This window comes from Galeopterus variegatus, unplaced genomic scaffold (genome assembly GCF_000696425.1).
Source record: "Galeopterus variegatus unplaced genomic scaffold, G_variegatus-3.0.2 Scaffold258, whole genome shotgun sequence".
NCBI classification, from domain to species: domain Eukaryota; kingdom Metazoa; phylum Chordata; class Mammalia; order Dermoptera; family Cynocephalidae; genus Galeopterus; species Galeopterus variegatus.
Window position 1 is genome coordinate 585,441 of NW_007726369.1, and position 16,915 is coordinate 602,355.

At 39.9% G+C, this 16,915-nt stretch overlaps 1 protein-coding gene across 1 annotated transcript in view; it reads left to right on the plus strand.

The window, feature by feature from the left end:
* The window catches only part of PTPN20B (protein tyrosine phosphatase, non-receptor type 20B), a 130,625-nt gene that overhangs the window by 104,646 nt on the left and 9,064 nt on the right, over positions 1-16,915 (plus strand). The window contains exons 7-8 of the mRNA XM_008566638.1: positions 9,723-10,057; positions 14,065-14,280. Of these exons, the coding sequence (XP_008564860.1) occupies positions 9,723-10,057; positions 14,065-14,280 (551 nt within the window). The remainder of the gene's footprint in view (positions 1-9,722; positions 10,058-14,064; positions 14,281-16,915) is intronic.

The window sequence follows — 16,915 nt, forward strand, 5'->3', positions numbered from 1 at the left end:
CCAGTCACTCTTTATATAGACATGAGACTATATTTTGCAAAACTTATTTCTGTCTATTATTTCATTTTCTGTCTTCACTTAATTTGAGGTCTCTGTTGTGATTCATTAGTTGTTTGGTTAAAGATAGGTATAACTAGTTGATGTGGTCTCAAAGTGTGCCTATCTGCAGCTATTGTTCCTTTTTTTTTTATCCTGATAAATGACTATCTTTGTTGACTTTAGGAGTCTGGGATTTCAGACTTTTTCTCAGTTTTCTCTGAGTGTTACTTCACCGTCTTCTAGCTTCCAGTGTTTAACATGAGAAATATAATGGCCATCAGACTCTTTTTCTTCATAAGATATATATTCTTTCATTTTGATATTTTTGATGTTTTCCTGAAATTCAGGAATGTCACCAGGTGTGTTTCCTTTTCATCGGTCTTACCTAGAGCTCATAAAACCNTGTTTTTTTTCCCAATGTATACAGACAGAAATCTGGGGAATATCTGTGGGAATGGATGTTAGAGGTTTGGGAAAATGGTGGGAGGAACATAAAGTTAGAACAGGCTAAACTTATTGATATGGACCAACTAAGAAGAGATTCTGGGTTTAATATTGTAGCTTAGGGGGTTCGAAAGGGCTCTAACAGTTTTTTTGGTTGGTTGGCAGAAACATGGACCAAAAGGTGGCCTACTCAAAATGAAGATAAAACGCCAGCACTTCCTTAATGTACTGTAGAGGAAGGGATCCAAAGGCTTGGGGAGATTGGAATGTTTGAGTAAATTTGCCATTTAAGACCTGGTCACCCACCCCAAAGGACATAGCTTTCCCATGACTATGAGAAATGTATTTGCGAGGGAGTCCCAGCATCCTTGAAGAGCTCTTTGATCATTCTTGGTAGGTCAAAAATTATAGGGGAAATTGCTACTGCTGAGTTGGGAAACCTAAATATAATGGGTGTAATTGGATTCCAAAGAGGACAACCAAAGGCAAGGTGGTTGTCATATCATAATGGACAGCAGAGTCAAAGCAGCAATCAGAATAGAAACCTATGGTATTGGCTAGTCGATCATGGTGTTGCTAGAAATGAACTAGATGGGAAGTCTACTAAATTCTTACTTAATCTGAATAAGCAGAATAGTTCTAGGTCAAACGAACAAAAAGTCTAACCTGAACCAGAAACAGAGAATCACGGTCCCTCAACCCCTCAATCATTTCCCAAACTAAAGCCAGTTTACAAACCTAGAACCCCTTAAATGAATGGGAGGCCAGGCCTGTGAGGAAGGATCTTGGTATACTGCCAACAATTTATACTTTTAATCTTTCTCCCAGCCTTCCCCAAAGGGACCTATAGCCTTTTGTGAGGGTGACTGTGCATTGGAAAAAAAGGAAATAATCAGATCTTTTGGAGACTTACCAGACACTGGCCCTGAACTAACACTAATTCCAGGAGATCCAAAATGTCACGGTGGTCCACTAGGCAAAGCAGGAGCTTATGGAGGTCAGGTGTTCGATGAAGTTTTAGTTCACATCTATCTCACAGTGGGTCCAGTAGGTCCCTGAACCCATCTTGTGGTTATTTCTCAGTTCTGGAATGCATAATTGGAATAGACATATTCAGCAACTGGTAGAATCCCCACATTGGTTCCCTGACCTGTGGAAGTGAGGGCTATTATGGTGGGAAAGGCCAACTGGAAGCCACAAGAACTGCTTATACCTAGGAAAATAGTAATTAAATGCAATACTGCATTCCTGAAGGAACTGCAGACATTAGTGCCATTCAAGGACTTGAAGTATGCAGTGGTGATGATTCCTATCACATCCCAAGTCAACTCACCTATTTGGTGAAATGGATCCTGTAGAATGACAATGGATTATTATAAGCTTACTAAGGTGGTGACTCCAATTGCAACCACTGTACCAGATGTGGTTTCATTGCTTTAGAAAATTAACACATCCTCTCATATCTGGTATGTAGTTATTGATCTGGCAAATGCTTGTTGTCTCCCTACCTATTAATAAAGACCACCAGAAGCAGTTTTCTTTGAGCTAACAAGGCCACCAATACACCTTCACTGTCCTACCTCAGGGTTATATCAACTCTCCAGCCTGATGTCATAATTCAGTTCATGGAGATCTTAGCTACCTTTCCCTTTTACAGGATATCACATGGGTCTATTAAACTGACAACATAGTGCTGATTGGACCTAATAAGCAAGAAGTAGCAAATACTCTAGAGTTACTCATAAGACATTTGCATATCAGGGTATGGGGAATATATCCAGAAATTCAGTGGCCTTCTACCTCAGTGAAATTTCTAGGGGTCCAGTTGTGTGGGACATGTTGAGATATCCCTTCTAAGGTGAAGGATAAATTGTTGCATCTGGCGCTTCCTACAATAAAAAAGAGGCATAATGCCTGGTAGGTCTCTTTGGATTTTGGAGGCAATAAATTCCTCATTTCAGTGTGCTACTCCGGCCTATTTACTGAGTGACTCAAAAACTACTAGTTTTGAGTGGAGCCTAAAACAAGAAAAGGCTCTGATGCCTGGTAGGTCTCTTTGGATTTTGGAGGCAATAAATTCCTCATTTCAGTGTGCTACTCCAGCCTATTTACTGAGTGACTCAAAAACTACTAGTTTTGAGTGGAGCCCAAAACAAGAAAAGGCTCTGTAACAGGTTCAGGCTGCTGTGCAAGCTACTGTGCCCTTTGTGCCATGTGGTCCAGCAGAGCCATTGGTGCTTGAAGTGCCTGTGGCACATGGGGTGCTATTTGTAGCCTTTGGTGGGCCTCTGTAAGTGAGTTGCAGTGCAGGTCTATAGGATTTTGGAACAAAGCCCTTTCATCTCTGCAGATAACTACTGTCCTTTTGAGAAACAACTTTTATCCTTCTTCTGGGACTTTAAGTAGAGAATGCTTAACTATGAGCCCCCAAGCCATAAAATTTGGCATACACAGTAGCACTTAATCATCAAGTTTAAGTGGTAGGTACAAGACTGGGCTTAAGCAGGTCCTGAAGGCACAAATAGGTTACATAAAGAAGCTGCCCAGATTCCCATGGTCCCCACTCCCACTACACTGCCTTCTTTCTCCCAGCCTGCACCTGTGGCCTCATGAGGAGTTCAGTATGACCAGTTGACAGAGGAGGAGAAGACTCAGGCATGGTTTACAGATGGTTCTGCATGATACGCAGGTACCACCCAGAAACGGACAGTTAGAGCACTAGTCCCCGTTTGAGACATCTCTGAAAGACAGTGATGAAAGAAAATGGCAGAACTGTAAGAATTGTGCTTGATTGTTCATTCTGCTTGGAGAAATGGTCAGAGGAGCAAATCTGCACTGATCCATGGGCTGCAACCAATGGCTTATCTGGATGGTCAGGGACTTGGAAGGAGAATGATTGAAAACTTGGTGACAAGAAGGTCTGGGGAAGAGGTGTGTGGATAGACCTCACAATTAGGCAAAAGAAACAAGAAGATATTTGTGTTCCATGTGAATGCTTACCAAAGAGTGGCCTCAGCAGAGGAGGACTTTAATAATGAAGTGGATAGGATGACTCGGTCTTTGGATATCAGTCAGACCATTTCCCCAGCCACCCTGTCATTGCCCAATGACAATGACTGCAGGCATGGCTTGTTTTACTGCACTTTGCTTTATTGTGCTTCAATTTTACAAACTGAAGTTTTGTGGCCACCCTGCATTGAGCAAATCTATTTTTCCAACAGCACATGCTTACTTTGTGTCGCTGTGTCACATTTTGATAATTCTTGCAATATTTCAAACTTTATTATTATTATTATATCTGTTATGGTGGTTTGTGATCAGTGATCTTGGATGATACTATTGTGATTATTTTGGGGCACCATAAACCGCATCCATATAAAATGGCAAACTTAATCGATCTTAATCAATCAATGTTGTATGTAGACCAACGGACTGGCAGTTCCCCCATCTCTCCCTCTCTCTCACCTTGAGCCTCCCTATTCCCTCAGACACAACAATATTGAAATAAGGCCAATTAAGAACCCTACAATAGCCTCTAAGTGTTCAAGTGAAAGGAAGAGTCTCACGTCTCTCATTTTAAATCATAAACTAGAAGTGATTGAACTTAGTGAGGAATGCATGCTGAAAGCTGAGATAGGCTGAAAGAAAAGCTTCTTGCTCCAGTTAGCCAAGTTGTGAACACAAAGGAAAAGTTCTTGAAGGAAATTAAAAGTGCTACTCCACTGAACACACAGATGATGAGGAAGTTTCACACTTATTGCTGATATGGAGAAAGTTCCAGTGGTTTGGAGAGATCAAACCAGCCACAACATTCCCTTAAGCCAAAGCCTAATCCATAGCAAGACCATTGCTTTCTTCAGTTCTGTGAAGGCTGAGAAGTGAGAAAGCTGCAAAGAAAAGTTGCAAGCCAGCAGAGGTTGGTTCTTGAGGTTTAAGGAAGAAGCCGTCTTCAAAACGTAACATAAAAGTGCAGGTGACGCAGCAAGTGCTGATGGAGAAGCTGCAGTGAGTCATCCAGAAAATCCAGTTGAGTCCAGCTGAGGATGAAGGTGCTACACTAAGCAACAGACTTTCAGTGTAGACAAAACAGCCTTCTATTGGAAGAAGATGCCATCTAGGGTTTGCATAGCTAGAGAGAAGTCAATGCCTGGCTTCAAAGCTTCACAGGACAGGCTGATTTTCTTGTTAGGGGCTAATGCAGCTGGTGACTTGAAATTGAAACCAGTTCTTATTTACCAATTCAAAAATCCTAGGGTCTTTTAAAATTGTTCTAAGTCTTCTCTGCCTGTGCTCTTTAAATGGAACAACAAAGCCTGGATGACAGCACATCTGTTTATAGTATAGTTTACTGAATATTTTTAGGCTGATATTTAGACATTGCTCAGAAAAAAAAAAGATTCCTGTCAAAATATTACTGCTCATTGACAATGCACCTAGTCACCCAAGAGCTCTGATGGAAATGTACAAGGAGATTAATGTTTTCATGCCTGNGATGATACTATTGTGATTATTTTGGGGCACCATAAACCGCATCCATATAAAATGGCAAACTTAATCGATCTTAATCAATCAATGTTGTATGTAGACCAACGGACTGGCAGTTCCCCCATCTCTCCCTCTCTCTCACCTTGAGCCTCCCTATTCCCTCAGACACAACAATATTGAAATAAGGCCAATTAAGAACCCTACAATAGCCTCTAAGTGTTCAAGTGAAAGGAAGAGTCTCACGTCTCTCATTTTAAATCATAAACTAGAAGTGATTGAACTTAGTGAGGAAGGCATGCTGAAAGCTGAGATAGGCTGAAAGAAAAGCTTCTTGCTCCAGTTAGCCAAGTTGTGAACACAAAGGAAAAGTTCTTGAAGGAAATTAAAAGTGCTACTCCACTGAACACACAGATGATGAGGAAGTTTCACACTTATTGCTGATATGGAGAAAGTTCCAGTGGTTTGGAGAGATCAAACCAGCCACAACATTCCCTTAAGCCAAAGCCTAATCCATAGCAAGACCATTGCTTTCTTCAGTTCTGTGAAGGCTGAGAAGTGAGAAAGCTGCAAAGAAAAGTTGCAAGCCAGCAGAGGTTGGTTCTTGAGGTTTAAGGAAGAAGCCGTCTTCAAAACGTAACATAAAAGTGCAGGTGACGCAGCAAGTGCTGATGGAGAAGCTGCAGTGAGTCATCCAGAAAATCCAGTTGAGTCCAGCTGAGGATGAAGGTGCTACACTAAGCAACAGACTTTCAGTGTAGACAAAACAGCCTTCTATTGGAAGAAGATGCCATCTAGGGTTTGCATAGCTAGAGAGAAGTCAATGCCTGGCTTCAAAGCTTCACAGGACAGGCTGATTTTCTTGTTAGGGGCTAATGCAGCTGGTGACTTGAAATTGAAACCAGTTCTTATTTACCAATTCAAAAATCCTAGGGTCTTTTAAAATTGTTCTAAGTCTTCTCTGCCTGTGCTCTTTAAATGGAACAACAAAGCCTGGATAACAGCACATCTGTTTATAGCATAGTTTACTGAATATTTTTAGGCTGATATTTAGACATTGCTCAGTTTTAAAATTGTTCTAAGTCTTCTCTGCCTGTGCTCTTTAAATGGAACAACAAAGCCTGGATGACAGCACATCTGTTTATAGTATAGTTTACTGAATATTTTTAGGCTGATATTTAGACATTGCTCAGAAAAAAAAAGATTCCTGTCAAAATATTACTGCTCATTGACAGTGCACCTAGTCACCCAAGAGCTCTGATGGAAATGTACAAGGAGATTAATGTTTTCATGCCTGTCGACAAAACCTCTGTTCTGTAGCCCATGGATCAAGGAGTCATTTTGACTTTCAAGTCTTATTATTTAAGAAATATACTACATAAGGCTATAGTGCCATAGATAGTGATTCCTCTGATGGCCCTGGGCAAAGTAAATTGAAAACCTTCTGGAAAGGATTCACCATTCTAGATGCCATTAAGAACATTCGTGATTCATGGGAGGAGGTCAAAATATCAACATTAACAGGAGGTTGGAAGAAGTTGATTCCAGCCCTCATAGGTGACTTTGGAGGGTTCAAGACTTCAGTGGAGGAAGTAACTGCAGATGTGATGGAAATAGCAAGAGAACTAAATTGGAAGTGGAGCCTGAAGATGTAACTGCCTTGCTGCAATCTCAGGATAAAACTTTAATGGATGAAGAGTTGCTTTTTATGAATGAGCAAAGAAAGTGGTCTCGAGACAAAATCTATTTCTGGTGAAGACACTGTGAACATTGTCAAAATGACAACAAAGGATTTAGAATATTACATAAACTTAGTCAATAAAGCAGCAGCAGGGTTTGAGAGGAGTGACTCCAATTTTGAAACGCTGTCAGACATCATGAAATGCCACAGAGAAAGCTTTCGTGAAAGGAAGAGTCAACTGATGCGGCAAACTTTGCTGTTGTCTTCTTTTGAGAATCTGCCCCAGCCACCCCAGCCTTCAGCAACCACCCCCTGAGCAGTCAGCAGCCAAAAACATTGAGGCAAGACTCTACCAGGACTCATTGAAGGCTTAGGTGATCATTAGCATTTTGGGGCAATAAAGTGTTTTTTAACTATGTACATATGTTTAAGTATGTATATATATTTTTTGGACATAGTGCTATTGCACACTTTGTAGACTACAGTACAGTATAAACATAACTTTTATATGCACTGGGAAACCAAAAAAATTGTGTAACTTGCTTTATTGCAATATTTGCTTTATTGCAATAGTCTGGAACCGAAACCACAATATCTCTGTGTTCTGCCTGTACTCTGGATATGGATTTGCTTTCCCTGCATGCAATGCTCCTGCCAAATTTACCATCCATGGACCTGCAGAATGCCTTATCCATCATTATGGTATTCCATGTAACATTGCTTCTGATCAAGGAACTCACCTTGTGGCAAATAGTTTGTGACAGTGGGCTCACGCTCATGAAATTAACTGGTCTTATCATATTCCCCATTATCCTGAAGCAGCTGACTTGATGGAGTGGTTGAATGGCCTTTTGAAGACTCAACTGCAGTGCCAGGTAGGTGGCGGCACCTTGTAGGAATGGGGCATCCAATATATGACGCTGTTTCAGCTGTAGCCAGGATTCAGGAATCAAGGCATGGAAACGTGAATGGCACCACTCACCATTACCCCTTGTGATCCACTGGCACAGTATTTGCTTCCTGTCCCTATGACCTTACGCTTTGCCAGTCTAGAAGTCTTAGTGGCTCTCTTCATTAATGTTTCCTGACACTTAGTGAGGCCTCTCTATCTGCAAACTTGAGTCTTCCTTGAGAGGCAGCAGGAATTATTTTTGGATTGTGGAGTTTAGATTTCTTTGGGCTTTGAGGCCTAGAAAAATTACTTCATAATATGAAACAAATTACTTAGTACAGTTTCCTTATCTGAAAAGCATGAATATGAAAATATGAATATGAATCTGAAAGCACCTTCCTCAAAGAATTGTTTGGAAGTTGACGAGGCGATGCATACAGAGTACCATGCTGCTCAGACCTGGTGTGCACATGCATTTACCCTGCATTCTGTTGCCATCTTTTCTGTGTCGGGGCTTTCGTATGATCATTTGGGTTATTTCCTGCTGTGTGTTCTGTAGTTTTCTTCTGAAATTCCTTTTACATATTCTCACTATATACTCTATGTACTTTAGCATTTTAATCATTATTGTCTTTTTTCATCATTTTTTTTTTCTGAGTTCTGAGAAAATTCCTTAAGCCAGTTTTCTAAATCACTAATTTGTCTTTCTGTTCCCTTCCTACATTAGGAAGATTTGAATTGAATAATTGTTGATTTTAACTGAAAGCAAACTTTTATTATTTTAGATTATTTAATTTTCACGCCTTTAATCTCCCTTTTCAAAATTAAAAAATGCTTTTCTACTATAAAGTAACATATACTTACTATTTATAAAATAACTGCTGCTAACACTTTGATGAATACTTGCCAGGTTTATTATTATTATATGAAATATATCTCATATATATATATGATGAAAGATCTCAATATGAAGCTATTGTCGTCGTCTTTATAATTTAATAATGTAACATACTTGTCAATAAACATATATATTATCCTTTTAAGTAGTAAAATCATGTTCTCTTGAATTTCATTTTAAATACAGATAGGAGTTTTTAAGGTATTTTCCTCTTTTATACAAGGAAAACACTTGCTGTAATTTCTCAGAATGGTCTCCCATTTTGAAATACTGGGTATCCTTATATACTTAGTGATTATTTTTCCTATTCATTCATATTTACAAGGAAAGATTTCTGTGTGCTGTGTTGGAATTTGAGAAGGGTTCTGTCAGAAAGCGTGTCCAAGTCCCTGTTCAGTATTGTTGCTGTAGCATATTTGCTAGCTAAGTGGTCCATGTGGTTCTGCGTAGTAAGGAGAGGTTATTGATGAGAGCTGCATGGCAAGGAAGGGCCTCCTTTGCTGTGTGTGTTTCTGCTCTCAGCATGGGAGCAGTGGTGGAACTAGAGCTCCGGATGTCTATGTCCAGTGAAGAAAGTGCTCCTGGGGTGGTGAAGTTTATTAGTGGGCCAAGTAGCTAGGTTTTCCCTCTCATATTTGTTATGACAGTCCATGTTAAATGAGTCCCATTTTACTTGGAGCACATCCCCTTAGTTTTGCTACAATACATCTGCTTTGATTAGCATGCCACTTTACCAGCTGAAGGCAGAGGATGGCTGTCTTGTGTAGGGTGCACTGGAATTCCATTAATCTAAGAATTGTCTCCAGTAAACTATCACAGTTCAATTTTATTTTTCACCCTGGTCCCTGCTGCTCTGGGCTTGCAGGTTTCCCAGGTTTGTGGGAGAATGCCATTCATTTTCTTCTGCAGAAGGGCCCTCTTTTGCTGTGTTCAGTTGTAAACTAGTAGAAGTCTCCTTTGGCCTAATGCTATCTACACCATATCTAACAGAAATTTCTCAAAGTGCCTGGATGCTGATGGCATCCTTCTCTGTTTATTAAAAACTGATAAAAAAAAAAAAACCCTCCCCTAATTGTATATTTCTTAGGTCATGCCAGTAGGTCTTGGGGAGGGAAGAAGTTAAACACATAGACTCAAATGAGCCTTTTGAAGAGAAACTCCTATGCCATTTTCTTTATTGGTCAAAGAGATATATGGATTTACCTGTGAAATGCTTTCATGAAGCCTAGCTCTATTGTATCTCCCACTTTTCTTTTACCTACCAAATGTTTCTGTTTCTGTAATAGATGATTCAACACGTGTTCCTCTTGGAGAAAGCAAGGACTACATCAATGCTAGTTACATTAGAATAGTCAATTATGGAGAAGAATATTTTTATATTGCTACCCAAGGACCACTGCCAGGCACCACAGATGACTTTTGGCAAATGGTTTTGGAAAATAATTCTAATGTTATTGCCATGATAACCAGAGAGATAGAAAGTGGAACTATCAAATGCCACCATTACTGGCCCATTTCTCTGAAGAAGCCTTTGGAATTGAAACACTTCCGTATCTTCCTGGAGAACTACCAGATACTTAAATATTTCATCATTCGAGTGTTACAGGTTGTGAAGAAGTCCGTAAGTTTTAAACCATCAGTATTAGATATATGTTTCAGTACATAAGGAGATGCATTAGGACTAGCTAGAAGTTAGGAGTAGGATGGCATGTAGACTGAGGATACCTTTAAAAGTAACTTCTAACTTCTCTCCGGTACTAGAAACTAAGCTGCCACTATTTCTACTTCTGTTTAACCAAAATCTGACTGGAGAGAAGAAAAAAATAAAAAGGACAGGTGGTGTGGGGAGAGTAAGTGTTAGAATTTTGTGATCCTGGGATGTATTTTGGCTCCTTCTGCCAGTGTGGCAGACATGTATTGAGTCCTTAAGTTATGCTAACCAGCGTGCCAGACACTCTTGCTACTTATTGAGTAGTGGAAAGACTGGTACACTCACAGATATTTACTGTGTTCAGTGGTAATATTTGAGATCTGTACAGGGTCCTTGGGGGGCTGATAAGGAAAGTACTTAGTTTTAATTTGGGTTGTGGGGAAGGTTTACTGGAGGAGGTGACATCTGAATTGAGAATTGTCCGTATTGGAAAGATGGAAGTAGGAAGTAGATGATCAAAATATAAAGTAGCATGGGGGTATGTATAGAGAAATGTAAGTAGTTAAATGTTTCTGGAATATAAAAGTTCAATGCCAGAGAGTAATGAGAGATGAGATGAGGCTACAGAAAGTAAGCAGAGACTAGCTAGAACCTGAAATGTCTTAGATTTCAGATAAGGAGCACAAACTTTATTATGAAGATAATTGGGAGATATTGAAGAATTTTAGTAAAATAATGGCATGATCAACTAGGGCAGTTGGCATTGGAATGGAAAGCACAGACACAGGTGTTTTACAGATAAAATCGTCAGACATAAAAGGGACTTATGACTTGTGACTTAGAAGTGGCAGAAGGAGGGGTTGAAAATTATAGTATTTAATACAGTAGCCACATGTGGCTATTTAGTGAAAATAAAAAATTCAGTTCTTCATCTGCAGTAGCCACATTTCTAGTGCTTATTAGTCACATGTTACTAGTGGCCACCATGCTGGACAGCACAGATATAGAACATTTGCATCATTGTAGAAGGTTCTGTTGGAAAACATTGTAATTCATGGGTGTCTTGCTGTAATAGATTTGGAAAATAGAAAAGTGATGAGTTACATTGCTCCACTAGATTGGAATAGCAGGGAGGTGATACATGTGTTCAATAGGAGTGAAGGGGCTAGGAGTTGAACAGGAAGCTTGAAGAGAGTTGTGAGGTTTGGAATCATCACCAAAGAAGTTAAATGGAGCACAGACAGTGACCAGGAAAAGGGTTGCTGAGTGATGCTGAGGTTAGACCCGTACATTTGCAGTAGGAACAAAATATGCAACTATGTGATTGGATTTTTTCCAGCAGTATAACTATGGGATCCCTGAACACAGGATATATAGAACTGACCAAGGGTGGGATGTGGTCTAGTTCATGTGAGATTCAGAGGATCAAAGACGTTGACAGTTTAAGAGATGATTAGCCATGGTGTGTCAATTGCTTAAGGATATGAATGGGATCCGGGGAGCAGTCAATGAGGATGCAAATTGACTGTGGAGCTTCATTTGGTCATGTTGTTGTTGAAAGAGCGTCTGGTCCGAAGTTGAAGTTGTAGAACTGGAAAATGTTTGATACTAGACATTATAGATTATGGTAAGTCCAAGGAGTGAATCATGGTTGTGGGAACTAGAAGAGAGGAAGTGGTCTCCCCTGCAAGAGAGAAATAAAAATGTTGTGATGTTAGAGTATCTGTTGGGCTGTTGAGACACTGAATTTGGCTTGGGTGATGTCAGAATCTCTGGTAGGGAGAAGTGCTAGGATTTCAGTAGAACTGACCAGGAGGTTTAGCCACTGGGTGATAGCAATGAGAAGATGAAGGTAAGAGGTATGAAACTCAAAAGGAAGAAGGATTTTTTTTATACCAGGAGAAGGAATAATAAATTGGGAAAAGAAGTGAGCAGCAAAGAGTGTCCTGGATGATTTTTCCATTTTCCTAGGATAGACGACAGACACAGTCTTAACTCTTAGAGTACTTACAGTCTAGAGGGGAAGGAAGACACTAAACAAGTCAGTTCTGAATGATGTGTGTGATTGCAGAATATAGGCCAGGAGTGAGGCACAGAGCAGTGATCTGTCTGCAAGGATTCAAATGCTGAGGTCAACCCGTGGAGCTTGGCAAGGGGCTGGGGCCTAGTGTCGTGGCCTTTGGGCTAGAGCCCACAAGCCTCAGAACCGTGGGGTTCATGTTTGGAGAATCTGCATCAGGGGTGAGGTCCATCTTTGGGCGGATTCTTAGTGGTCGGTGGTGGCGGGAGAGATTTAACCCTGAAACATGCGATATGGTAAAAGCAGTCCTCAACTTAGTACCTTCACAAGATTTTCAGTATTGTGTTCCTTATTCAGTTTCATGTATCAGTGATTCAAGCTTGAATTTTCTATTTATTATTAAGGTGAAAGAGGTTTTAAATATAACTCCTCCTTCCCACTACCGTTTACTGATCTGAGGTCATTTCTGCCATTGCCAAGAACTATGTAGTATAGAAATCATCAATAACCAAAGTGAGTTGGAGGTTTTCTAGATTTATGATTCCAGGTAGAAAATTGTATTACATCGATCAGTGGAGGATTCTGAATTAGTTAGATTCTACAGAGAAACACAGCCAATATATATTTATGGAGAGAGAGAGAGAGAAGGAGGAAGAGGAGGAGGAGGAGGAGGAGAGAGAGAGAAGTTTAAGGAATTGACCCACATGATTGTGGAGGGTTGGCAGATCTGCAGGGTGGGGCAGTAGGCTGGAGACTCAGGGAGTCCAAAAGCAATGCACTGGCAGATTTCCTTCTGCTCAGGGAGGTCAGTCTTTGTTCTGTTAAGGCCTTCAGCTAATTAGATGAGGTCCACCCACAGTATGGATAGTGATCTGCTTTACTCAAAGCCCACAGACTTAAATGTTAATCTCATCTAAAAAATATCTTCACAGATACATATCGAATAATGTTTGACCAAATATCTGGGTGCTGTGACCCAACCAAGTTGATACACAAAATTAACCATCACAAATTTCAATAGATATTTTGAATTAGAATAGGGCCCTAAACCCTAGCATCTTTATTAAGGGAACTTAGGAAAAGCAGGTGCCTTAGGGAGAGGCAGGGGAAGAGTGAGAAGCTCAGTCTAAGCTGGGAAAGATGAGGACCCACCTTGGAGAAAGGGCAATGATCCCCTTGGATGGGCTCTGGGTAAACTCCAAGTGCTTTATCTGTCAACCCCGAGGTAAGTTTCATGGCTTCACTCTAAGGGGGCCCAGCTCAGTAGGGTCACAATCTACTCTCATGGGCATTATCTGCCCTGTCCTCATTGCTGGACACGAGGAGGTTGTGCCTCCCTGGTTCAGTTAAACTTAGCATATAATATTTAAGCTAAGATAGTTGCCATTTGGTCTTACTCCATGTCAGCCCATCTTTTGCTCTAAGTATTTTGAAATCTTGGGTTTTCTGTAGCCTCATGGTGCAGAAGAAAGATGGTAGAATAGGATTCAGGAGGCCTGCATTACAGTCCCAGCTCTAAGCATGTGAGCCTTCTGACCTAGCATACGTCTCTCAACCCCCCTCCTCCTTACTTTTTCATCTGTAAAAGGAGGGTAAAATAGTGCCTACCTCATAGGGTTGATGTGAGGATTAAACGGCACAGTTCCTGGCACACAGTAAATGCTCAATTTGTGTTACCTGTTAGTATGCTCATTTTTATTATTGTTATTCTGTTCTCCTTTGTAAAATGCAGAAAACCTCTATTCCTGCATCTTTCGGAATTCTTGTCAAAGTCAAAGTGAGGTTTGAGTACTCTTTTAAAGCTCTATATGATACCAATATAGTACCATATTGCCATTATTATTATTGTTCTTGTTGTTGTTGTTGTTGTTATTATTATTATTATTATTAGCACATTAGAAATTGAAATGAGATCTCTAATATAAGAAATTGTCCAATCTCTTTCTGTCTCTGACAGACGGGAACTAGTCACTGTGTAAAACACTTGCAGTTCACCAAGTGGCCAGACCATGGCACTCCTGCGTCAGCAGATTATTTCATAAAATACGTTCGTTATGTGAGGAAGAGCCACGTCACAGGCCCCATGGTTGTTCACTGCAGTGCTGGTGTAGGCCGGACTGGGGTGCTAATATGTGTGGACGTTGTGTTCTGTGCCATAGAAAAGAACTACTCAGTAAGTATGTGAATCAAGCAGATAAACAGATGCTGTTTGTAAACACACTACTCTCAACAGCCTGATAGTATTGGAAGACTAATGTTTGATCTTTAAGAGCAACTTAGTAAATCAAAAGCATGTGAGATTTGGATACCTGGTTCTCACTTAACTTGCTGCAGGTTGTGAGGATTAAAGAATGTAATGTAAGTAAATGGCTTAGGACTGTGTCTGGAACATAGTAAATACACAGTAAATGTGAGTCCTTTTTCCTTTTCCTTCCCTCTACCCCCGACACACACTTTTTAGAATCTTCTTAGAGATTGTCAGTGAAGTGTGCCTGTTTTTTTTTTTTTTTTTAAAAAGATGACCGGTAAGGGGATCTCAACCCTTGACTTGGCATTGTCAGCAGCACGCTCAGCCAGTGAGCGAACCGGCCATCCCTATGTGGGATCCGAACCCGGGGCCTTGGTGCTATCAGCACCGCACTCCACTGAGTGAGCCACGGGCCGGCCCAAGTGTGCCTGTTTTTAATGAACAGAAATAACATGCGCATGAGTACGTTGGAAGAAATGTAGTCTTCAGACTTAATGAGTGGTCCCTGAGTTTGACTGCCAGTTTTGCAACATACTTTAGATTTTGATGACCTTGTGTAAATTGCTCAGCTTCTCTCAAGCCCAGTTTTCTCATATGTAAAATAAGGATAATATTGTTGGGTTTGAGTCAATCATTAACAATCCTTCATTTTCCTCTTAAATTTGGAACCAGCTAATAGATAAACACAGGAATCAGACATATGGTGATTATACTATTTCCTTTATTATTGACTAGACTGATTAGGGAATGTTACTTTAGATATGTGGTCAAAAAGACTTACTTGCTGAACTATTTTCCTGTGCTGCAAAAGTGAGGAGGGGAAGACACCTGTTTATGGAGCAGGTACTGGGGAAAAAGTGGCTCTTACAGTGACCACAAGGAATATGAAAATTATACCTCGGTCATGAGAACACAGAGGCCACAAGACATAGGCCCTGGTAGGCATGTTCTGCAGAGTTATTTGTTGTCAGAACAAATATCAACTCCCTGCTGTCTCAGGCTTCACACTCTTATCCCAACAGTGGCAGGCCTTCCCTGTGGCAGCAAAGTGGCTTCTGTGCCTCCAGCACTTGCATCCGTGGACCATATCACATATGTGGTAGAAAATCAGTCTCTTCTAGTCATTCCTTGGAGGACAGGAAATTTCTCTTTTTCAGAAGCTCAAGTGAATCTCTCTTAGCATTTCACTTTTCTGATTGAGTTTTTGCCTCTTCCCTAATCACTGTGGACTGTGCTGGTTTCATTTAGACCAGTAAGGACTACTGCAAGCCATATGGTTGAGAATGAGCAAGGAATGGTTTCCAAAGCAAGCTATAAACTGGGTGGCCAAAACATTGACGAATGTCTTCAAAAATGCCAAAAATTTAAGTAGCATGAGTCTGATGTTTTATTTCCCTAACTAATGTTGTTTTATCCTTTTAGCATGTATTAGCATGTTTCTTCAGTTTATATATTATCCATTATAATTTCTTAAATAATCTGTTTATATTTATCCTTATTTTATGTTCTTTGTAGAAACTGTAAAAACTGTAAAAACTGTAAATTTTATATTTTATTGCCTCTAAGGAGCACTGTTTTTTCCCCCATATCATAGTTTCTTTAACCTTAATATGTGTCTTATAATCAGTCATCTGTCAGTTTATTTGGCAGTGGTTTTTTTTTTTTTTCTTAGTGGTGCATAAAATAATGGTGTATGTTACAATTAAGGATGCTTAAATTTGATGGAAAATAGCAGTTCAAAAATAGGAAATACATTCATTGTTTTCTTCACCGACTTTCCATTGAGCCCTGAACTATCTGTCACCAACTCAAATATTCTTACTGATGTCCCCCCTCCACTCCTCTGAGAATTTTATTCACCAAAGAATGTTTGTTATCTGCAGCAGGATAAGTATATAGAAATTGAGAGTAAGCATTAAGAAAATTTCAAAGCAGTTTGATATATTGCTGTGCCAAGCAAGAGCATGACCAGTAGGTTGGTCTTGTTGAGCAGGGTGGAGACCAGTTTGCATGTTGTGGAACTCACATGGGAGTATCACTTGGTACAAGCTACATACCACTGATGTGCACGTGGACAAGCTATGACCTGTGACATTTTAAGATCAGTTTATCAATTATAACTGTAAAGATATGAAAATCTGAAACTGTGTATCCATTTATTTCTTTTTATTGCTATTTTTATAGTCATTTTAAGTTTTAACCAACCTGTTTGAAAATCCTTAAAACATTGGGAGCAAATTAGGTCTTATCTTGCAGAAACACCTAGAGTTTGCTCTGGAGTTCAAATATTCTCAACAGAACTTTTCCCCTTTTTAACCATCTTCAGCATGCAATAACAGTTGTTAATCATCAACCACCAATTAGCACATAATGAAATGAATAACCCTAAATTAAACACATTACTCTTCACATAATTAAAATTGTATACTTTGTCACTAAGCACACTGTTTAGTTCATCTGGCAGGGGTTTTTTTTGTTTGTTTTTTGTTTTTGTTTTGCCACAAAACAAGTCTCAGTAAATTTAAAAAGACTAAGATCTAGAAAATATATTCTCTGACCA